General features: G+C 44.9%; 2 protein-coding genes across 4 annotated transcripts in view; both read right to left on the reverse strand.

Moving 5' to 3' along the window:
- LOC120399367 (transmembrane protein 68-like) overlaps positions 1 to 1,518 on the reverse strand; it is a 46,814-nt gene extending 45,296 nt beyond the window's left edge. Inside the window, exon 1 of the mRNA XM_039527555.1 lies at positions 1,434 to 1,518. The gene's annotated coding sequence lies outside the window, so the exon portion shown is untranslated. The remainder of the gene's footprint in view (positions 1 to 1,433) is intronic.
- Positions 1,519 to 18,588: 17,070 nt separating this feature from the next.
- LOC120399364 (transmembrane protein 68-like) overlaps positions 18,589 to 24,237 on the reverse strand; it is a 51,810-nt gene continuing 46,161 nt past the window's right edge. For all 3 annotated transcript variants that reach the window (XM_039527551.1, XM_039527550.1, XM_039527549.1), the window contains one exon: positions 18,589 to 18,715. In XM_039527551.1, the coding sequence (XP_039383485.1) occupies positions 18,611 to 18,715 (105 nt within the window). In that variant the 3' untranslated portion in view covers positions 18,589 to 18,610. The remainder of the gene's footprint in view (positions 18,716 to 24,237) is intronic.

Here is a 24,237-nt window from a genome sequence, read left to right on the forward strand (position 1 = left end):
TGATCCAACCCTCTCCATGCTTTGGAGATAGGGATTACGATTAGGCAGGGTGTGGCCTGTGTGTCAGTAATGCGCCTTTTGCTATCCCCATGAAAATCCACTCAAATTTGGTGAAGTTATAAGCCTTTGAAAAATCCCAGGTCATCCATGCTCAGTAGAGACTTCAACTTTAGCAGCTAAATTCCTCTGATATAAACACCTGCGCTGAGCAGGACTGCCCCTGCAGTTTTGGACTGGTAATCTTTAATGGTCTCATCATAGGAAATATTTCTAAAATTAGGACTACAGGAAAGTAGGACTACAGGAAATACTCAACAGTCAGAAGCACCTAACAAATGCTGAAGCTAATGACAAAGATAAAAAAGCTAAATAAACTGATATAAAAGTGCAACTCCCACAACTCTTACACTGGAAACCTGCCATCATATCTGGCAAATATCCTTATACAGACTGTCAACTTTAAATAAAATCAAATTTAAAAATAGCCAGTTAGAAATAGTTTCAGCTCCTAGAGGTGCCTCTGAACACATATGCCAGTGTTTGTGGGTTTTCAATCACATTTTATTCTTTAATTATATTTTCTTCCCTTCGCTCCATGAAAAAGCCAACTGAGAGAACTTGATTGGCTGCAAAAGGGAACTGGTGAAACTGTCTCTACACAGAATGCAATCATGTGAATGTAGGAATTGCCAGATGGGCCAGTGTTTCATCTGGGCCAGTGTTCTGTCTCTCAGGGACCATTACAAGATGCAAGGAACACTGAAGTGAGCATTTATGGAATAACCTGCTCCTAGTCTGTCTTGTTCTTTATACTCTGCAGAACACTCATCTTTCTGCTAATCCAATGCCCATCAATTAGAAGTTAGTTAATCCCTGAAGAATAAGAGTTGATCACTTCCAGTTTTCTTAAATATTACCTAACCTTACTGCAGATGTTCCCTGAATTCATATAAACGTCTGTGTGTGTGCGTTCGTGCTGAGAGAAGTTTAGCAAACTATTATTTCTCTCCACCTCGAAACCGTCCCAACCTTTCCAACCTCTCTTCCAACACGAGCTTGCCCCTGTTTCTCAGCAGATTTTGGCCTCAGGCAGAGCCCCCTCCCTTCTGCCAAATGCACAAACTAAAGTAACTTCTGCATTCGCGTCTTTAATTGCTGTCACCCGCAGTAATCTCTCAGGCTATGGAGGGGCTGCTCCGAACCGCACCAGGCGCAGGCACAAGGCGGAGGGAGGCGCCCGCGCAGGGCAGAGGCTGCGCCGCAGCCCGGGGAACCGGGACCCTGCGGCTGCTCCGTTGGCCGCGCTCGCTCCCCACCTTGTGCCCTGTCGCTCTCGCGTCAGCGGAGCAGCCGCCGCGTGGAGCCCGCGCCTGAGTCCCCAGCCGCCCCCCGGGACCGAGAGTCCCCCGCGCTCAAGGATTCCTGCAGCTCACCGGGCTCCGGCTCTGAGCTCCGCGCTCCGCTTTGTCTCCAGCGCCGCTGGGTCCCGGCCGGGGGAGCTGGGCGGGAGGGCGGCACCCCGCAGAAGGGCTGGTACCAATTTCGGGTGCTTGTGGAAAATCGCCCAGAGGCACAAGCGGGAGCCCGCCCCATCCTGGGCCCTGCCCTCCTAGGCCTTAGCAGCAGCAAAGAATCCTGTGGCACCTTATAGACTAACAGACGTTTTGCAGCATGAGCTTTCGTGGGTGAATACCCACTTCTTTGGATGCAAGCAGGCCTTGGGAGCGAGCAAATGCGTCCCTCCGCCCCCGCATGAACCAAGGAAGGTGTGTGAGCCCGGAATCCCCGGATCTAAACCCCTCCCACGAACTGGGACCTCCCCCCAGGAACCAGAAAAGGGGCCTCAGCCCCCTTACAGTCTTTGCTCCCCTCCATGAACTGGGAAAGGGGCCTGAACTCCCTTGAACTAGGGTGAGACCAGATATCCCAATTTTATAGGCACATTCCTGATTTTTGGGTATTTTTCTTATATACGCGCCTATTACCCTCCACCCCCTGTCCTGATTTTTCACATTTGCTGGCTGATCACCCTACTTTGAACCCTCTGCACCCCTCACGCATACATGTGTGAACCAGGAAATGAGCCATAGCCCCTGACATCCACTGTGCTACCCCATGCATGAGTCTACCTAGCTGTGTCACACCTGGCTTTTTTTAGGGGACATTCTGGTGACTCCGGAGTGGGGCCCTGTTCTCAACCATGACTCCATATATTCACTGGGGCCCAAATAAGCAAAGGGGATATCAAGCTACTGTTCTCTCAGCAATCTGTATTTTTATAGCCTCATGTTCAAAAATAATGACTAAGGTGTTAGGAATCATATGACTGACTTAAAAATAATGAGAGTTTAAAAACTAAATGTTGTGGGGGCTCTTTATTTGCGTTGTGGTGTTTGAGATTTCAGTGTATGTCTAGGTCACCTGGTTAAGGTTTTCTCTGCAACCCTAAGGTTTAGAGACTTACTATTTTTATAAAAATGAAAACAGACTCTCAGTTACAGGGTTCCAGGAACCGGGGCTTTAAGAAAAACACAAAATACTGTAGCCGTGTTAGTCTGTATCCACAAAAACAAGAAGGAGTCTGGTGGCACCTTAAAGACTAACAGATTTATTTGGGCATAAACTTTCATGGGTAAAGTTAGTCTTTAAGGTGCCACCACAAAATACTGTGAGACCTTTATGACCAACCAAGTGGGCTGTTACACAGTACTATCAGTTTCCAAATTAGGAAGCCGTTACAACAAACTTCCTAAGCAGTAAGAATTTCACGCCTCACCTTATGAGCTAATTAAAACAACCTAGAGCAAAAAATACAGTAAGTGAAAAGGTCTGTTTTGTTAGAATGCTTATAAGGTAGGCTTCTAATTTAATTATTAGAAGTGTATTCTGAATTGTGTTTATAATGTTCTATTTTGCCTCAAGCACTTTTGCAGGAAGCAGGGCCGGCTCCAGACCCCAGTACGCCAAGCGCGTGCTTGGGGCGGCATGCTGCGGGGGGCGCTCTGCCTGTCGCCGGGAGGGCGGCAGGTGGCTCTGGTGGACCTCCCGCAGGAGTGCCTGCGGAGGGTCCGCTGGTCCCGCGGCTCCGGTGGACCTCCCGCAGGCATGCCTGCAGATACTCCACCGGAGCCGCGGGAGCAGGGGACCCTCCGCAGGCACGTCTGCAGGAGGTCCACCGGAGCCGCGGGACCGGAGACCGCCAGAGCGCCCCCCGCGGCGTGCCGCCATGCTTGGGGAGGCAAAATTGCTAGAGCCTCCCCTGGCAGGAAGGTGTGGTGGTGAATTGTAAGTTCAATTTTTATTGCACTCAGAGATCATGGATAAAACAGATCATAAAATGCAAAAAGTGTTGGCTTGTTTTAAACAAATATCACATAAATAGCACTGTTCTGCCCTTCAGCATTTAGACACAGAATGAGTGTCAAAACTGAACTAATATGGGAACAGATTAAACTAAAGGAGTAGCAAGTAAAGTTTCCTATTTCTTCTGGGTCCTTCTGGAAGCTGGGAACTCCCCCAGAGCAGTACTCGCAGCAGGGCCACTAAAAGATTTCTGGTACAGGCTCATGATGAGCTACCTGCCAGAAGGACACAGAAGCCACCCTCCAAGTGAAAACTCCACAGATGCTTGTATATGTACCTATGATGTCGAGTGAAGGTTTGTTTAGATGAGTGTGCTCCCTGATATTGCAAATACTGGAGTAAAAACAAAAGTTCTGACTTTTTATGAGTTATAAAACCTAGCACTGGGGACCATAAGTCTTTGCTAGTAGCACAAGGCAAACAAATGGGAAAGAGGGTTAAGCTTATACCTCCCTCCCCTTCTCTCCTCTCCATGAACTGGGAAAGGAGTTTCAGCCTCTGAAAGCCACAACACACACACCACCCTCTGCACCAGGAAAAGAGGATCAGCCTTGTTAGCACATAGGCTAGAGGTCCATAAATTGTTATGAAATTATTCTAAGGGACTATTGTCATGTAAGCCTACCCATCCCAGCATCCCACACGGTTATGGCAAGAAACTAAAAGCAAGCATGATTTTGGCTTTATTAAGCTTATACTGCTTATAGAATGAAAATGTAAGACCTATTTTTGTAACCTATTTTCATGATTGCAAAGGTATTTTTAAAGCATAAGTGGTTGTTAGAATCTGATTGGTTCTATCTGAATATCAAATTATGAAGTGATAATGGAAGCAACAACAAAGGGAAATAATGGAACATTATCAACTTTGTATTACAGAATGAATGATGCATAGGATGTTTCAGCACAACATGAAATGATACAATAGAACCTCAAAGATACAAACACCAGAGCTATGAACTGACTGGTCAACCACACACCAGCGGAGACCAAAAAAAAAAAAAAGCAAACACTGTACTGTGCCTGTATTGCATCTTAAAGGTAGTATCGGAGAAAAACATAGTTCTCACTCTCTGGTTGGGTGCAGCAGAGTCAGATATTTTATTCTCAAGCAATTGCATAGAGGGGGAGAGTGCACTAGGACACAGGGTTTCCCCCTCCTATGGAGGTCTCTCTACAGGTAAACAATTACAGCGAGCATTTATGCCTTTATTACAAACAATAATAAGCAACACCACACAGACAATAATAAGCAACAGCTGTATTTTGTTTATACGTAGGTCATCCTGATAACTTTTTTTTCTCACTTATTTAGACTCTAGTCTACATTCCATGTTTATCTACACAAGGTCGCAACAACTTCTCACACAGTTCTTTCCCACTCGCCTCACACAATCCTCGCTTCTACAAATCTCGCGTTATTAGGGTTACAGCTAGCCTGACTCTTGCTAACAGAGACTGTCATGCATTGAAATCCCCTTCAAATCCCTGTCAGTTCTTTCTCTACTTCCACAGTAGGCACATCTGGGCTGCCTGTGTACCCCCTCCGCCCATGGGGCAGCCACTTACAGCTAGGAGGTACTGCACTGCCAGCCCAAGACAGCCCGAGCGGCCGAGCCAGTAGAGCAGGAGCAGTGCTGGGGTCTGCTCTGCTTTCCTATAAGCCGTGGGCACCGTTTCCATCTCCCCCTCTCCCCTAGCCCCGGGGGTGGGGGTGGGGCGCACTGTTTCCACTCCCCTCTCCCCTGGCCCAGTGGAGGATAAGCTTGCAAACTCAGTCCGACTGACCCCAAGAAAGAAGCTGCCTGGAAGGAAGCTGCTGGTTCTGAGGGGGAAGCTGCTGCTGGAGCCTGGCCTGGAGCTTGAGCTCCTGGAACTGGAGCCAAAACTGCATTTTGTTCAGAATTATGAACATCTCCATTCCCGGGGTGTCCGTAACTCTGAGGTTCTGTTGCAGGTTAAAAAGTGTTATGCAGCTAACTACATAACCTATTATTGTCTTGTTAATCAGGCCAAAATGAATGTACCTTTGTACGTACGTTAAGTTGGAAACTTGGAGCCAATGCTATCTGGACTGCAAGGGTGACGGTGATTGGATGATGTTAGGTGTGTAACTAACCACAAAGTGTAAAATGAGATTTAAAAAAAAAAAGTGATCTTTTATATAGCCTTATAACCCATGTGAGTCAGGGTGAGCTGCAGACTGGCCTCCAGACTGGTTGGTGAGCACCATCTTTCTGTACATGCTGTACCTGGTGTACAGTAAAACCTCAGAGTTATGAACACCAGAATTACAAACTGACTGGTCAACCACACACCTCATTTGGAACCAAAAGTATACACACAGGTAGTAGCAGATACTGTACTGTATTTGCCTCTTTCTTTCTTTCTTTCTTTTGGGGGGGGCGGAGAAGGGGTATTATGTTAAATGTAATCTACCAAAAAATAAAGGGAAAGCTTTTAAAAAGAGATTTGACAAGGTAAGAAAACTGTTTCTGTGCTTGTTTCATTTAAATTAAGGTGGTCAAAAGCATCATTTTTCTTCTGCATAGTAAAATTTCAAAGCTGTATTAAGTCAATGTTCAGCTGTAAACTTTTGAAAGAGCAATCATAATAATTTGTTCATACTTAGGAACATTTCAGAGTTATAAACAACCTACATTCCCAAGGTGTTCATAACTCTGAGGTTCTACTGTAGTAAGAAAAATCTGACTTAATAAACCAAGTTGAACTTACTATTTGACATAGAGTGACCAGATGTCCCATTTTTAAAGGGACAGTCACGTTTTTGGGGACTTTTTTTTTAAATTGGTGCCTATTACCCCCCACCCTCTGTCTCGTTTTTTCACAGATGCTATCTGGTCATCCTAATTTGACATGTCACAGATTAAGAAACTGAACAGAATCCATCATGCATTTATTTACAGCTCCTCACATCCACTATCCCTGGCCCACAACATGAACTGGGAGAGTAATCTCAGCTCCCTTAAACTTACAATCAATCCATCCCCAGCATGAACTAAAAAAAGGGTCCCAGTCTGTCCCCCTTTGCTTTCCTCTCCTCTCCACACATTTGGAAAGGTGCCTCAGCTCCTTACAACCGCTACACCACTCCCACCCAGAATGAGAGAACCTGCATTGAGAGTCATTAGTTTCTGATAGCAGCATGAGATATCTTGCTTCTAGGGCACAGCTCTAGATGAAGCAAGGAGAGGAAAGAAAATAGTCACAAATATTACTTCTTTTTAGAGAGTGTCTTAAAACTATTAAAACCTTGCCAATGCAATTAACACAGAGAAGAGGGTTAAAAAAAAAAAGAGAGAGAGGGAAACAAGTTACTCGGCATTGACAGGGTTCTTTGACCAACTGGATTTCTCTGCTGGAAGTGACATAGGAGAAATTAACTTCCCATGCTGTAAAATTCTTAGAAAGAAACATTGTTGACTTAGCTGATAAAAACCAAAAATGAAGGGATTAACAGCCACAGCTGCTTTTCTCCCCTTGCTCAGATCACAAGAGGAAATAAGATACTTGTGTTTGGACTCAGAGAGTAGGTGAACATTTATCAAAAGGGCCCTCCTGACTGGAGAAAGGCTTCCTTGGCTGGATGATTCTCCAAGGTCTGGATGATTGTGTTTATTTTGTTCATTAGGTGTGATTTTTAATTGCATACAATTGGATAAAAGGAGACCTCTAACACCCAAATACCTTTGTTTAGATTTTTTTGAAAGGTGGCAAAAAACTATTTAAATAAAAACTTGTCCCCCTGTATTGCTAACCTCAAGCATTCAAAAATAGTGAATCAGGTATCCCAAAATCACAATTGTCTTAAAAATCCATGAGATTTTAAAAACATAACACATTTTTACTTCCTTTCTTTTTGAGTTCTGCTTTCAGAGCTTTTAGGTTGCACTCCAGTCCTTGGAATCTATGAAAATGTGACCTAAGAAACCATTCTGAAGATCTAGTCTGATGTCTTGCATTATACTCATCACAGCACTATAAGGCATGTTTTCTAATCCTTTAATCATTCTTGTGGCTCTTTTCCGAACCCTGTCCAATTTATTGACATCCTTCTTGAATTGTGGACACCAGAACTGGAGACAGTATTCTAGCAGCAGTCAAACTAATGCCAAATGTACAGAGAAAATAACCTCTATTCCTATTCAAGATTTAAGTGGATAAGGAAAAGTTATATACTTATTCCCATAATACAAGAACTAGGGGTCACCAAATGAAATTAATAGGCAGCAGGTTTAAAACAAATAAAAGGAAATTCTTCTTCACGCAGCGCACAGTCAACTTGTGGAACTCCTTACCTGAGGAGGTTGTGAAGGCTAGGACTATAACAGTGTTTAAAAGGGGACTGGATAAATTCATGGTGGCTAAGTCCATAAATGGCTCTTAGCTAGGATGGGTAAGAATGGTGTCCCTAGCCTCTGTTCGTCAGAGGATGGAGATGGAAGGCAGGAGAGAGATCACTTGATCATTGCCTGTTAGGTTCACTCCCTCTGGGGCACCTGGCATTGGCCACTGTTGGTAGACAGATACTGGGCTAGATGGACCTTTGGTCTGACCCGATACGGCCATTCTTATGTTCTTATGTTATTCCCCTCTTTATGCATCCAAAGCTTGCATTAGCCCTTTTGGCCACAGCATCACATTGGGAGAACATAAGCAGCTGATTAACCCCCACAACTCCCACATCTTTCTCAGAGTTACAGTTTCTCAGGATAGAATCGCCCATCCTGTAAGTATGGCCTAGATATTTTATTCCTGGACATATACATATACATTTATCTGTATTAAAGCATATTATTTGCTTGAGCCCAGCTTACCAAGTGATCCAGATTTCTCTGTATTAGCAACATTTCCTCTTCATTATTTACCATTCCCCCAAATTCAGTGTTACTTGAAAACTTTGTCCGTGATGATTTTATGTTTTCTTCTTAATAAGCACAGGGCCAAGAACCGATCTCTGCCAGGCCTCGCTAGAAACACACACACTCAATTCCCCATTTAAAGTTACATTTTGAGACCCATCAGTTAGCCAACTTTTAATAAATTTATGTGTCAGGTTAATTTTATTCTAGAATTTTAATCAAAATGTCATGCAGTACCAAGTCAGACACCTTAGAGGAGCTAACTATATTACATCAGCATTACCTTTATCAACAAAACTTGTAAACTCATAAAAAAATAGCTATCAGTGTAGTGGGGCAGGGTCTATTGTCCATAAACCCGTGTTGATTGGCATGAACTATATTACCTTCTTTAATTCATTATTAACCAAGTCCCATACCAGCTGTTCCATTATCTTGCCCAGGATCGATGTCAGGCTGACAGGCCTATAATTGTCATCTCATTTACCCTTTTTACTGGCTTAATGGACAGGGGGTACACAGTAGACATGAGACATTTTGATTTTTGTGAACCTTTTGGCACAGTCCTAACTGACATTTTCATAAGCAAATGAGGGAAATGTGGTCTAGGTTAAATTACTATAAAGTAGGTGCATGACTGGTTGAAAAACTATACTCAAAGAGCAGTTATCAATGGTTCACTGTCAAACTGGGAGGACGTATCTAAGTGGGGTCCCACAAGGGTCTGTCCTGGGCCCAGTACTATCCAATTTTTTCATTAATGACTTGGATAATGGAGTGGTGCATATGCTTATACAATTTGCAGAGGATATTAAGAGGGGAAAGAAAACAAGTACTTTGGAGGACAAGATTATAATTCAAAAGGATCTTGATAAATTAGAGGTTTAGTCTGAAATCCACAAGATGAAATTCAATAAAGCTATGTGCAAAGTACTACACTTAGGAAGGAAAAATCAGATGCACCAATACAAAACCAGGACTAACTGGCTAGGCGAGAAGTATTGTGTACAAGTATCTGGGAGTTACAGCAGATCACAAATTGAATATGAGTCAAGAATGTAATGCAATTGTGAAGAAAACTAATATTCTGAGGTGTGTTAACAGAAGTATCATATGTAAGGCACAGGAGGGAATTTTTCTGTTCTACTTAGCACTGGTGAGGCCTCAGCTAGAGTAATGTGTCCAGTTTGAGGCAACACATTTAGAAAAACATGTGAACAAAGAATGTAGGTCAGACTTACCCGATGGGGAACTTTATCCTGAGAAGCAGTGACTAGTACTGGGTTTACAATGGCACCCCTGGCGCCATGGTGCCGGGCCCAGGCTCCAAAGGGGCCCTGGCCCACTCTGCTTCGGCTGCAGTCCAAGGCCCCACCAGCTCTTCTCCACTCCCCTGTCTCTTCCCCGCCTCCTCCCCCGAGCGTGCCACATTCCCGGCCCTCTTACTCCCAGCGCTTCCCCTGCCGCCGAACAGCTGTTTGACGGCGCTCCTGGAGTGAGGGAGAGTAGCGGGGCCGCAGCGTGCTCGAGGGCAAGGTGGAGACGAGGCGGAGCAGGGCTTGGGGAACGGGGTGGAATCGGGGCAGGGATGGAGCAAAGGCGAGGCCCCTGCACTCCCCCTAAACATACCCCCTCCAGCTCCCTGCTGTGAGCCACTCAGGGCTGGGGTGGGGCAGGGAGTAACCCCATGACCCCAGCCCCTTGCCCTGACTCCTGCATTCCTCCACATCGCCAGCCCCACCCTGAGCACCAAACAGGAGCTCCTGCACCCCCCTACATTCCCACCTGCACCCATCACAGCAAACAGCAGCTGCCCCAGGTAAGCGCTCCACACCCCAACCTCCTGCCCCAACCCTGAGCCCCCTCCTGCATCCTAACTCCTGGCCAGACCCTGCATCCCCAGCCCTTACTCCTGCACCCTCCTCACACACTCCCAGCCCCGACTCCTGCACCCCACTCACACACACCCAGCCCTGACTCCTGCACCCCCTCACACACACCCTGCCCTGACTCCTGCACCCCCTCACACACACCCAGCCCCCTGCCCTCCCTGCCTCCTGTACCCCCCGCACACACTCTCAGCCCTAACTCCTGAACCCCCCCTCACACACAGACAGCCCTGACTCCTGTACCCCCTCACACCGCATCAGCCACCTGACCTCCCTGACTCCTGCACCCCCTCACACACTCCCAGCCCTGACTCCTGCACCCCCGCACTCACCGCCAGCCCCCTGCCCTCCCTGACTCCTGCACCCCCCCACATCCCCACCTGCACCCCTCACACCAAATGGGAGCTGCCCCAGGTAAGCACTCTACACCCCAACCTCCTACCCCAACCCCGAGCCCCCTTCCATTCCCTAACTCCTGGCCAGACCCTGCACCCCCCCCCGCCAGCCTGTTCCTGCACTCTAACTCCCTCCCAGACCCTGCACCCCCAGCCCTGAGACCCCTCCTGCACCCTAAGTCCTGGCCAGACCCCGCACTCAAAGTTTTAAAAAAAAATGTTTTATAAAGCACTCTTATCCAAAGCGCTTTACAATAGTTAGCTAACGGTACAAACAATTTTTGGAAAGATCATTAAGTGGTCCACCAAGACCCCCGCCTCTACTGCAAGTACAGAGTCCTGTGAATATAGTTTCATGTAGTTCTTGGCACACCATTATTATGGGTTCCCTCCAGGGTACCACCTGGAACTGGGGTACGACTGATTTATAGTGATTATAAGGAATAGCAAACAGTTCAAAGCAGATTACCTAGCAAATAAACAAAGCACAAAATAAGCTCATTATACTACATTGGATATGAATTAGCAGATTCTCACCTTAAGAGATGATACAAGCAGGCTGCAAATTCTTAAGGAGCAAGTTGCACTTGCTTTACAGCTTGGAATCCTCAAGTGTTTCATATGCAGGCTAGAAATCCCTTTAGCCTGGGTCTAGCACTTCCCCCAATTCAGTCTTTGTTCCTCAGGTGTTTCCAGGAGTCTTCTCTGGGGAGAGAAGAACCCGAGATAATGTCACTTCCTGCCTTATATAGCTGTTGCATATGGTGGGGAACCCTTTGTTCCAAATCTTGGTTCCCAGACCTGTCTGTGGGGAAAAATACTGACATCTCAAGATTGATTAAAGCATCGTGTCCTTGTAGAGTCATAGTAGCCATCACAGGCTGTCTGTAGCGTTTTCAGGAAGGTTCACTAGGTGGGAGATGAGCTTCTCCTAAGGACTATTGTCCTTTCTAATGGCCCATTACCCTGAATAGGCCCTTTTCAACCAGCTATTTAGATAGAAAGCATCTTGTTTAGTGGGTGTTATCCAGGTGTAACTACATTTGAAGTATAGATGCATAATATTTATAACTTCAGATTAGCAGTGGGCTATATAAGGGATTTGATTGGTTTTGTTCTTGTTGCCAAGGGAGGGGTATATTGGGCCTCTGCTTCAAGCTCCTTTGTTGCAGTCCACTTTTTGTGGCGTATTTATGTGGTTGCTTATGGTTTTCCCCTTACATTATCCTAAAAATTTAAAGTTACCTATTATATAAAATCACCAACAGATGCAGCCAGCCTCCTCTTCCTGGGATACTTCCAGTTCATTCCCTGGGGTCATCACATTTTTCTCTAAGCCCTTTGGCTCTTTGTCTGTCTCCAGATTGCTTTTTACTTTAGGCTGGATTTTCAGCTGGATTTTACTCCTAGAAGAATTTTGCACCACTGCATCTGTGCAGAATCATGCCCTTCCCCCCCACCCCCATCGCAGATTCTCTTTGCTTTCCTGCAGAAAAATGGTTTCTGTGGGGAAACAAAGAGAAGCTGCACCAGTGCTCACTCATGTTTGGGCACCTGGAAGGGTTGCCAACCCACCAGGATTGTCCTGCAGTCTCCAGGAATTAAAGATTAATCTTTAATTAAAGATTGTCATGTGATGAAATCTCCAGGAATTCATCCAACCAAAGTTGGCAACCCTAACACCCAGAGCAGCCAGGGAAGAGGGAAGTCACTGCGGGGGGAGGGGGGGAAGCTGGGGTACCCTAACTTCCCAGGGACATTAGTCCCAACTTGGCGAGGAGGAGGATGACAGAAAGATTTCCTCCTCCCTCTCCCCTGCACAGAGCAGCTGGGTCTGGGTCAGATCAACCCCCAGAAACCTCCCCCTGCTGCAGGAAACTCTGAACCATGGTGGGAGGGGGATTTACAAGGGGGTCTGGGTGCAGGGTGTGAGGCTTGTTGGGGTGGGAGTTATGGGGGTGGGAGTGAGGCAGTATAGGGTCCAGAGGTATGGTTGTTGGGCAGACCAGGGGAGCCACTCCCTGCATTGTGACCCCTCCCCCCACTTCCTGGTCCCATTGCTTCTCATCCTCAGGGGGAGGGGACACTGTATGGGGAGCTGTTCCCCCTGTCCACCCAACCCCTGTGCATCTGGATCCCCCTCCTTGCACCCCCCCCCCCGCTGAGCCTCACCTCTCTGCACCCAGAACCCCCCACTGAGCCACCTAAAACACACCCCAAGCCTCACCCCCTGCATTGGGAGACCCCCACACCCAGACCCCCAACCAGCTGCCCCCCTGCTGAGTCCCCCTGCACCCAAATCCTCCCCCTGCTGACCCCTAACCACCTTCACAGACTCCGCTGCAGAGTCCCTTCCGGTTGCAGCCAGAATCCCCAATGAACACTTGTGCATCCAGGCCCTCCCACTGAGGTGCCTGCACCCAGACTGTGCCACACAGAACCCTGGTACTTGTGAGAATTCTGCACTACAAATTAAAAATTTGGTGCCAAATTTTTTAAAATTTGAAAACTATACAAAATTCTGCATATTTGTGTTGTCAAAATAACAGATGCTATTGTGTCAATTAACAAAGATGTATAACAGTAATGATACATTTCATTAATAACAATAAAATTCATCCATATCCCAATGAGATATTTAAAACCACATGTATATACTTAACATACAGGTTGTTAGACCTGGCCAGGCTAATGGTCTTTATAATGTCTCTCTAGTCAATCGCATACTCAATTATCCATATATGGTACGTTGAAGTATTGTTGACTGGTCTGTTATGTACTACACAGTTTCTTTTCTTCTTCAGATGCTCAGAGGTTTCTTCACTGTATTTTGATATATTCTGGTGTCTCCATTCTGTGGGATGCCCCCTTAAACAGCTTAAGTTGGTTAACATGAGATAAAAATGTTTTACATTTCCCTAATACATGAAATATGGCTTTCTTATTTCTTATATAGCAGTATTCTTGAGATAAAAATAATATAAAGTAATAGAAACAATCTTAATATAACAAGGTAGGCAAATAATAAGGATTTTATCAAGTTTTAAATAAAAAGGTGGCAACTTTAATGTTTAATTAAATGTTTAACATTAAATGTTTAATTATTTTATTTACTTTTTTGTTTTCCAAAATACTTTCTTATAATAATTTTAACTATACAAGATAAGGCATTAGGAGCTTAAATACTATTTTGACACCATTCTTCTTTAATTGTAAGTTTGTCCTATGTCATGTACGTTGTCTTGTGTTCTGTGTCACATGACTAATTTGTTTTTATTTGCAACAAAAGTCAACTTTACAAATAAATTATAATTGAGTATAATGAGTGGTATCACACTTTTCAAATATTATGGTTGGATTATAACCATAATACCACACTTGTTTTGTTTTTTTTCAGAGCTCAAAAAGGCCTCAGATATAAAAACAGTAACTCCTCACTTAGGGTATGTCTACACTACGGGATTATTCTGATATTACAGAAGCTGATTTTTGGAAACAGACTGTATAAAGTCGAGGGCATGCGGCCATACTAAGCACATTAATGCGGCGATGTGCATCCATGTACTGAGGCTAGCGTCGACATTCAGAGCATTGAACTGTGGGTAGCTATCCCATAGTTCCCACAGTCTCCCCCGCTCATTGGAATTCTGGGTTGAGATACCAATGCCTGATTGGGCCAAAAATTTGTCACGGGTGGTTATGGGTAAAGGTCATCAGTCAATCCTCCCTCCGTGAAAGCAACGGCGGACAATCATTTTGCGCCCTTTTCCCTGGATTGCCCAGGCAGACACCATAGCACGGCAACCATGGAGCCCGTTCAGCCTTTTTTCACAGTCACTGTATGTCTACTGGATACTGCTGACAGACGCAGTACTGCAGTGCTACACAGCAGCATCCCCTTGCCTTTGCAGGTTAGCAAAGACAGTTACCAGCTCCACTGTACCATCTGCTGCTTTGCAAGTTGACAATGACGGTTACCAGTCATACTGTACCATCTGCTGCTGTCATGGGTGCTCCTGGCCGGCCTCTGTGAGGTTGGTCGGGGGCGCCTGGACAAAAATGGGAATGACTCCTCTGGTCATTCTCTTCTTTAGGTTTTGTCTAATGGCGAGTCAGTCCTGCCTAGAATATCAGGCAAGCCTACTAAAGAAGGCAGAGATGCAAACGGCTGCTCCGGGTCAGAGCCCCAGACGTCCCACAGAAATGATGAGCTGCATGCCATTCTAGGGAGTGCCCCTGCAACAACCCCATCTGTTGCTTCTCTCCTCCCCCACCCCTCCTGGGCTACCGTGGCAGTTATCCCCTCATTTGTGTGATGAAGTAATAAAGAATGCAAAGGGTGGGAGGGAGGGCAGTTGGCTTATAGCAAAGTAGAGCGAACCACCATTCTGCACTTACTCAGCCTCAGAGGTGAAAGTAAGTCATTACGGTTCAGTATGGCGTGCCGGAAAAAGCCAGTACGCTGTGCCGGACCGCATCAGCTTCTGCAGTGGGAATTTAAAGGGCTCTGCGGGGAGCCCCGAGCCCTTTAAATCTTGGCCTGCAGCTCCAGCGGCTGGGCTGGGGCCGGCTTTTAAGCACTCCTCCGAGCTTCCTGCCACGGGGACCTCGGAGGCGCCCTTTAAATTCCAGCCCTGTCCACCTCCAACGGCCAGGGCTGGGACTGGCATTTAAAGGGCTCCTCCAAGCTCCCCTCTGCGGTGGGAGGCCCAGAGGAGCCCTTTAAATCCCTGCCTGCCACGGCGGCCAGGCCGGACAGCGGGGAACTTGGATGAGCCCTTTAAATCCTGGCCCCTGACCCCGGCCTGCAACTCTGGTGGCCAGGCTGGGGCCAGCATTTAAAGGGCTCCTCCAGGCTCCCTGCCGTAGTGGGGAGCTTGGAGGAGCCCTTTAAGTCCCGCCTGCTGCTTTGGCAGCTGGGCCGGGGCCGGCATTTAAAGGACGTGGAGCTCCACGGCAGCTGGAGCCTCAGACCCTTTAGTTGGCCCTGGGGGCTACCAGCCACCTCTGCAGCTGGGAGCCCCCTGGGTGATTTAAAGGCCCTGGGACTCCCAGCCACAGCTGGTGCCCCAGGACCTTTAAATCTTGAGGCCACACCTCTACCGGATGAGCCCCCGCCCCCTCTGGCCGTACCGGTAAGTCCCGTGAGTTACTTTCACCCCTGCTCAGCCTATAGCTGAAAATGGGAAGCTCTGACAAGCACTAGGATAGAAGCAGAGGCAGGACTGAATCTCCAGTTGTGTGTGGGCCTTTGGTTGACACTGGTAAAATACAAAATGTCCCAGGATATGTATGTTGGGGGACAGTTCTAAACGGCAGCTTCATTTTTTTTATTTACAGCAAAATGTAGAGATCTAATTATCTGATTGTGATTGTGAGCCCTGGTAACAAGGAGTAGGCGCAACCGCGCGGTGCTGCTGACTGGGGAGAGCAGCCTGAGGCAGAAGCCTCCAGCTGGCCTGATAGTCCAGGCAGGACTGAATCTCCATTAGACAAAACTTAAAGAAAATGACCTGGAGTCATTCCCATTTTTGCCCAGGCACCCCCGGCCGATCTCACCAAGGCCAGTCAGGAGCACTCACGGGATGATGATGACGGATACTAGTCCTACTGTACCATCTTCCATCCGCAAGGGAAGGGAAGGGGATGCTGCTGTGTAGTGCTGCAGCACCATATCTGCCGGCAGCATCCAGAACACAGACGGTCACATCGAAAAAAAGCAAGAAATGATTTTTTTCCCTTTGCATTCACGGGGGGGGGGGGGGGGGTGACGACATATACCCTGAACCACCTGTGACAATATTCAGGCTTTGGGAGCTCAGCCAAGAATTCAAATGGTTTTCGGAGTGTGTGGAAGCTAGGATAGCTACAGTCGTCAGTTGCCTCTCCCTCTGTGAGCGTCCATTTGATTCTTTGGATTTCTGGTACTCTTGTCTCAGCTCCTTAAGTTTCAAGCAGCACTGTGTCGAGTCCCTGTTATGGACTCTGTGCATCATAGCCTTGGAGATTTTTTTCAAATGTTTTGGCATTTCGTCTATTGGAACGGAGTTCTGATAGAACAGATTCATCTCCCCATACAGAGATCAGATTCAGTATTTCCCATACGGTCCATGCTGGAGCTCTTTTTTGATTCTGGGACTGCATGGTCACCTGTGCTGATCAGCTCTCCACGCTGGGCAAACAGGATATGAAATTCAAAAGTTTGCAGGGCTTTTCCTGTCTACCTGGCCAGTGCATCCAAGTTCAGATCGCTTTCCAGAGCAGTCAAAATGGTGCACTGTGGGATAGCTCCCGGAGGCCAATACCATCAAATTGCGGCCACATTAACCCTAATTCGAAATGGCAATACCGATTTCAGCGGAAGGAGTACAGATATCAATATTAAGAGCCCTTTATATTGAAATAAAGGGCTTCGTTATGTGGACAGATGCATGGTTAATTCGGTTTAACGCTGCTAAATTTGAGATAAACTCGTAGTGTAGACCAGGCCTTATTCATCCCAGTTAACATTGATCAGCAACGTAACAACGAAACAATTAGAGAACATACTTGTTTAAAGTTGTGCAATATTCCTTTATAACATTGTTTGGCAGCTGCCTGCTTTGTCCACTGCTTGCAGGAAGAACAGCCCATTGGAGCAAGCTGGTGGGGGCTTGGAACCAGGGTGGATTGACAGCCCCCCATCAGCTCTCCACTCCCCTAAGTTCCCTAGGCAGCAGCTGCCCATCAGGCTATCAATTACTGGTAGTTTAACTGTCCCTTCCCCCACTGCCATGTGCTGCTCCTGCCCTCTGCCTTGGAGCTGCTCCCAGGAGCCTCCTGCTTGCTGTGCGGGGGGGAAGAGGAGGGCTAATGTCAGAGTGTCCCCCTGCTCCTGCCCCCCACTTACCCCATCTCCATGGAGGAGAGGGGGACACAACAGGGCTCAGGACAGAGGGCGCTTGCTGGCAACAGCTGCTGTTTCCACTTGCTGATCTACTTAAAATGGCAACGTACTTAAAGTGGGGTCAGCGTACTTAAAGGGACAATACGCATCTCTCTGTCACAGAGTGTGTGTCTGTCTGCCATGCTGTCTTCTCTCCCTCCATTTGTGCTGCCTTGTAGAGTGTGAGGCTACCTTAACACAATGTGTTAACCCTTGAGGGCTCAGTCGAGTACTAGTTCATCATTTAGCAGTAAGGCATTCCCTGGGAAATATCCCACCCTCTGACGCCACCAGTTCAACCAACCTTCACAATCATTAGTGCTGTGTACAGTATTAAATTATTTAAAAGTGTGTGTGTGTGTGTATGTGTGTAAAAAAAAAAAATCTTCTGCCTGGTGAAAAATTTTTCCCTGGAATCTAACATCCCCCTCCACCCCATTTACATTCATTCTTATGGGGAAATTGGATTCACTTAACATCGTTTTGCTTAAAGTCATTTTTAAGGAACATAACTACAACGTTAAGTGAGGAGTTACTGAATATGTACAGATAATTTATCTCAATAATTCAATTGCAGTTTTTTAAAATTAATAAAATGCTTTTTGTTCAAAGAAAAAAACTGTAAGGGAAAAATCTCAACATTAATGCAAAGGCAATATTGATAAAATCATAACTTTTTTGCTATTTCTAAATTTATTTGCACCTTTATTAAATATTATAATACAGTTAAGTGTGTTATAGCCAAAATGTCTCCTCATCTCTCTCTCATCTGGTGTGGACATGGGCTGTCTTTCTCCTATCAACAATTGGAAACAGACCAAACACCAACATTTTCTAATGGTTACTCCCTCTACAATCAACTACCCGCAGTGTGTTCCTAATGCTACACAAGCTCTAAGTTTTATGTCAGAATAATGTCTGCTGTCATCTGGTTTAACAATCTCTAATCAATTTCTCTCAGGATAATGAACCTCTTAATTTCCTTTTCTTTTATTATTTGGATTGAAGTTGCCAGACTAGATGAGAGAGAGATTTTAAGGCAGTGATATGATTGATACATGTAGTTTGCAGTCTCTTGTACTTTTAAGAAAACTACAGTTTTTCTTCCCACAAGTTACAATAACAGTTCTTACTATTTAACAATATTTAAATACACTAGTCTTCTTTCTGATGTTTATCAAATCGTTCCAACAGAGCTCTTAGTATACTTCCTGGTAGTTTTTGGTGTCTGTCTCTTAGTTTTTCAATGGCAATCTTTGTCTGTTAAGAGAAGAAAGAGGGGGAAACCTTTTATATTTCAAGAATCACCACTTCAATCATCATTCTCTTCTAGTTTTCCCAAGGATGCTAAAGGTATACATAAAACTCCGTGGAAAATGTTGGGGGAGGAGAGGGCAGAAAGGGTAAATCCTTCACAGGATCCCATGAAGCTCATGCTGAGGGATAGTCTCATTCCCACCCACCAGTGTATTTTTCCTTGTGGTAACCAAGCATACAAAGCAGCTAGATCTACATATGCAATAGTGCCATGGAAATGTTAGCTCACTACCACTCCATCTTGCAAACCCTGAGGCACATGAATAACTCAGGAGATTAGAATCAGAGGGGTAACCGTGTTAGTCTGGATCTGTGAAAAGCAACAAAGAGGCCTGTAGCACCTTTATAGACTGACAGATGTTTTGGAGCATAAGGTTTTGTGGGTGAATACCCACTTTGTCAGATGCATGTGTTTCATTAGCTTCAATAGGACTACATATTTGATTGAAATTATTCACTTGTATTTGCACGTTTGAGCCCTTAAACTGTAAGTGTGACTTGATATAATTTAATATTTAAGTTTGACAGGTTTTTTTTCAACTGGAGTTGTGGTAAAGATCTTTTAACTAAGCTATCACATCGGAATAGGCTTTCCACAGTAAAACCTCTGCTGCAAGGTGTAGAAGGTAGTTTCCCCCTTCAAAAACAGCTCTTACCTTTTTCAAACCCTATTTTAAATGTTTACCATTCATTAAAATATGCATCAAATCATTAAATAAAATGAGAGGTTTAGGATGTAAAACCCTGTTTTTTCAGGCATGTTAAATCACATCCGCTGTAATTTTTGTTCAGATTAAAATCTGATAAATATTCACCCTAGACCCTTTCCCTTATTCTTTTGTAATGATAAGGGCCCAGAGGGCCTTGTCTGATTATAAGCTTAATTTATGGAAAGTGGGTAAAAGTTCATAATTGTCACAGTCACCTTCTATAGAACATTATTTAAGAAGAAAAAAGGAGACATCTGAATTAAACCGAGAGGATCTACTGCTACCACTCAAGGATTGTGCTTAAAATCATGTCTGGTAAACAAGAGGAGTATCAGACTGGAACTCAATGGACCAAAATTGGTACTTCAGAAATTAGTCCTAACTGGTGGACAAAATAAAAAAAGGATGGGCTATTCTGCCCATCACCCCCTTTGGGGATCCTTTTAAAGAGCGACTTTGTGAGGGAAAGGAAAAACCATTTGTGCTACTGCCACTGCCGCTGGGGGATTTTCATTGTGACATGTGGACCTTGGCACACCAGTGGGGAGGCCTAACCAACACCACTGCCCCAGTAAAGACCCCAACTTGATACATATGAGGTCCAACTCTGTCCTCCTCTCTCTTGTGTGTCCCTTCCTGTCCCTCACCATCTAACTATTGTCCTGTCTCTCTCAGCTTTCTGCCTAATCCGGAGACCGAAAGCACCATACGGCCCCAGCATAACAAGGTGAGACGGTCCATCCAGCTCTGCCAGTCAGAGAAGGACTGGCAGAGGTAAGGGACCTGACCAGACCAACCAGATGATATCCCTGACTAGCCTCTTTGTGTCCTGAGAACATCAACAAAAGCCATATTTCCCTCAAGTTTTACTACTCTGTCTCATCTCCTGTGTCTATTTTGTCAAAAGCAGGAAAATGACTATCATTCCTGATTCAAAATTGAACAGCAAAACTAACTCTTCCCCACCAAGATGGGCTGCTTGACAGAGCAAGAGACTCTAACCCATATTCTTTATCTCTGAAAAAGGGATTGTTTTGCTAATCACTTAATTTCAGTGCTTTTTGCCTTGTTTTGATTCTTTTCCTTTCATGTATCTCAGTCAATACATTTCAGCTTTTGCCATGAGTTTTCTCATGTGTTTGCCATAATAACTAAGCAGCCTGAGGTCTCTGTACCCAAACCTTGTTTAAAATGGTTCATGTTGTATAACAACAGTCATGTAAACACCTCCAGTTCTCTGGGCCCACTTATTCCACCCAAAGTGACACAACAGCTTCCCCTCAGCATCCAAAAAATGTATTTGTTAAAGAGATCAGTGGGAGCTGTTGGGTGTTCAATGCTTGTGGAAAGAATCAGACTATTTATTTAGGCACCTAACTATGGATTAGTGAGCCTAAGATTGGGCATATATATTGACCAAGATTTTCTAAATTATAGAAATGGATGGGAGTCAGGAAATGAAAAACATTTCTGATAGTATCACTAACCCCCACAGGGTTCCAGTAAGGCCAGAACCTCAGCCAATTCATACCAGCTGAGGATCTGTCTCATAACATTTATCATTTGCAGATATGTAACTATATATCTTGTATGCAGTGTTGTTGTAACTGCATTGGTCCCAATAATAGAAGATAAAAACACACTATCACTCATAGGCAAACACTTTTCCTGAAATGATCAACTTCATATCTGACCTCTCTGTCTTTGTAATCAAAGGAAAACCTGCATAACATCTTCAAAAGATGAAACTGGGAGCTTAAATTCATAACCTTGCTAGACACTAAAAATCATGGACTCAATAGCGATGCTGGTTTTATGTCTCATGACGAGGGGGACAGCTCAGTGGTTTGAGCACTGGCCTGCTAAACCCAGGCTTGTGAGTTCAGTCCTTGAGGAGGGCCACTTAGGGATCTGGGGCAAAATCAGTACTTGGTCCTGCTAGTGAAGGCAGAGGGGATGGCTAGGCAGGCAAGGAACTAATTAGGCCTCAATTGGCTAACCTGATAAACCAGAAAGGAAGTGTTACAAGAGGGGAAAACTGGACTGGCTGATTCAGACTGAAACAGCTCCCAAAAGAGGGAGAGCTCATTTCCTAGGGTCCTGGTAAAGAGGAACTAAAAACTGTAGGAATTAAAAACTGTGATGTTGCACTATACTGGTGTTGGGAGAAGGGTTTGTAATAAAATACAGACTGAACTCTAAAAGAAAGTGGGAGTAAGCAGTTCCTGGGGCAGCAGAGAATGGGAACAGAGCACCACCCTGACACATTGCTCCTGTAGGATAAATACATGAACCAGCCTCAGGGATTTTATTTCCATATATTTTTCATTAGAAATAGACTTTTCCATTCTTTACAGGAGAACTTTGATAAAATCACTGGAAGATGAAATTAGTATTGCAGCCTTAAGTGATAGCCTGAGCTAAATCTGTTTCTCTCCAAATAGTCCCCCAAACTACCCACACATTGTTATTCCCTCTGTTCCTCTCCCCCATAAATCAAATAAAGGCTAGATTTTTTCTTAGATAATTACTGATTGTGTTTGAAGAGTTTCAGTTTAGGATACAGCCTTGTGAGATATCACTAGTCAGTTCCTATACCAGGGGTAGAAAACCTATGGTACGTGTACCAAAGGCAGCACACGAGCTGATTTTCAGTGGCACTTACACTGCCCGGGTCCTGACCACTGGTCCGGGGGGCTCTGCATTTTAATTTAATTTTAAATGAAGCTTCTCAAACATTTTAACAACCTTATTTACTTTACATACAACAATAGTTTAGTTATATATTATAGACTTATAGAAAGAGACCTTCTAAAAACATTAAAATGTATTACTGGCACGTGAAACCTTAAATCAGAGTGAATAAATGAAGACTCGGCACACCACTTCTGAAAGGTTGCCAACCCCTGCCCTATACCAAAGAAAGGGAAGTGAAGACTATAGACAAGTGTCATTTCTATTGCAAAATAAACTTAACAGCCACAGAAAAATGTCTTTGGAAAAAAATGGGGAGGTAATCGCTCCAAGTCAGGAGGGATCAGTAGAGAGTAAAACAAATAGTTGCCCTTGCTCTGCAGAGAACCTTGAAGATATTCCCCTGCCTCTGCCCAAAGTTAAATTTTAGGAACCTGCCAGAATGTGTGTGTTCAATGTGATGTTTATCAAATAGTACTGTCAGCTATTCACCAGCAACTTAAATTCACAGGACAACTTAATCTGGGATAAACAGTAATCTCACCTCACGAATGGCATGAAGTTTCACTAACAGCCACTCCTGCAAACTCCTGGATTTAGAGTCAAGCTCTGTCCCTTTCTCAGGCATCCTCATTATTGAAAGATTTTGCAGGTCAAATTATGCCTTCAGATACACCTTTGCAATCCCACAGTCGTCAAAGAGGAGACCACTGAAATCCTGCTGTTTCAGCTTTATGCAAGAGTGCCCTGTCATAGGTTTTTTCCCCACTTTGAACTTTAGCATTCACAAGATGGGGACCTGCATGGACTCCTCTAAACTAAAATCCTAGTTTAGATCTGGTTCTCGCTGCCACCAGTCAGTTTTAAGTGTCTGACACACTCCCTGTTCCCCCAAAAACTTCCCCTGGGGAACACAGATCCAAACACCTTGAATCTCAACACAAAGGGAAATAATCCATTTCCCTCCTCCCCTCTCCTAGTGCTTAGGAGAGATACCTGATTCAAATGCCTTGAATCAAACAAAGAGGGATTCACTTTCCCCCCTCCCCTTCCCCTGAAAATCCAAACAAGGGAAGAAATCAATCAAGTTCTAAAAAGAAAAGATTTTATTAGAAGAAAGAAAGAAAGTACACTCTCTCTGTAGTATTACAGGGCCTGACATACAAACTTGGAGAGACTTCCCCCTCCCTCCTCCTCAGAATAATCAAAGTAACAGCAAACAGAAATAAAGAATTTATCCAGCAACCACACAATTGCAAATATAGAAAGCAACTCAAAAGACTAATCCACCTTTTTAACTAATACTCACTATACTGGATAGTAAGAAATACTCCAGGAGAACTTGGAGACATGTCTGGCCTCTCTTAGATCCAAAGAGAGCACACAGCTCAAACAAAGAACACAGACAAAGCCTTCCCTCCACAGAGATTTGAAATTATCCTGTCCCTTGATTGGTCCTCTGGTCAGGTGTTCATCAGGTTACTGAGCTTGTTAACTCTTTACAGGTAAAAGAGACTTTAACCCTTAACTATCTGTTTATGACAGCCCCTTTACCAAGCAAATACAGGAGGAGAACATGGAAACCTCCTTAAGTCCAGGAGCTGATTTGTCATTTTGCCTGAGTAAATCTTCTACCCTTTCCTCTTTGAAAAGAAGTCACTCCTTCCTTTTTAGACTTCTCTTTGGCATCTTCATCTATCTTACAGCACAGAACAAGGTGATGATTAGATGATTTGTTCTCTGGAAATTTTTAAAAGGGCAAAATATGTGTTTTCCCCTTGTCCCTGGCTTTTCTCATTGTACACTAAGGATGCCCTTCCCCTCTGTGGTGGTGGTCAGGGGGAAGGAGAGACAAGACGTTGATTATGTGAATCTAAGGGAAAACAAATGCTTCTATGAACTTGTAAGTGGCTGAAATCATGTTTATGCTGGTGGGGGAATCTAACTGCTCATTTGGACCTGGGAATACAGAAGTGGCTCAGTCTGGAACTTGGGAGTAGAAAAGGTATTTTGCTCCTTCAGGAAGTCAGTTTTAGAAACTGCTTTGTGCAGTTCCTCAAC

The sequence above is a fragment of the Mauremys reevesii genome, linkage group 2 (genome assembly GCF_016161935.1).
Source record: "Mauremys reevesii isolate NIE-2019 linkage group 2, ASM1616193v1, whole genome shotgun sequence".
Classification (NCBI taxonomy): Eukaryota; Metazoa; Chordata; order Testudines; family Geoemydidae; genus Mauremys; species Mauremys reevesii.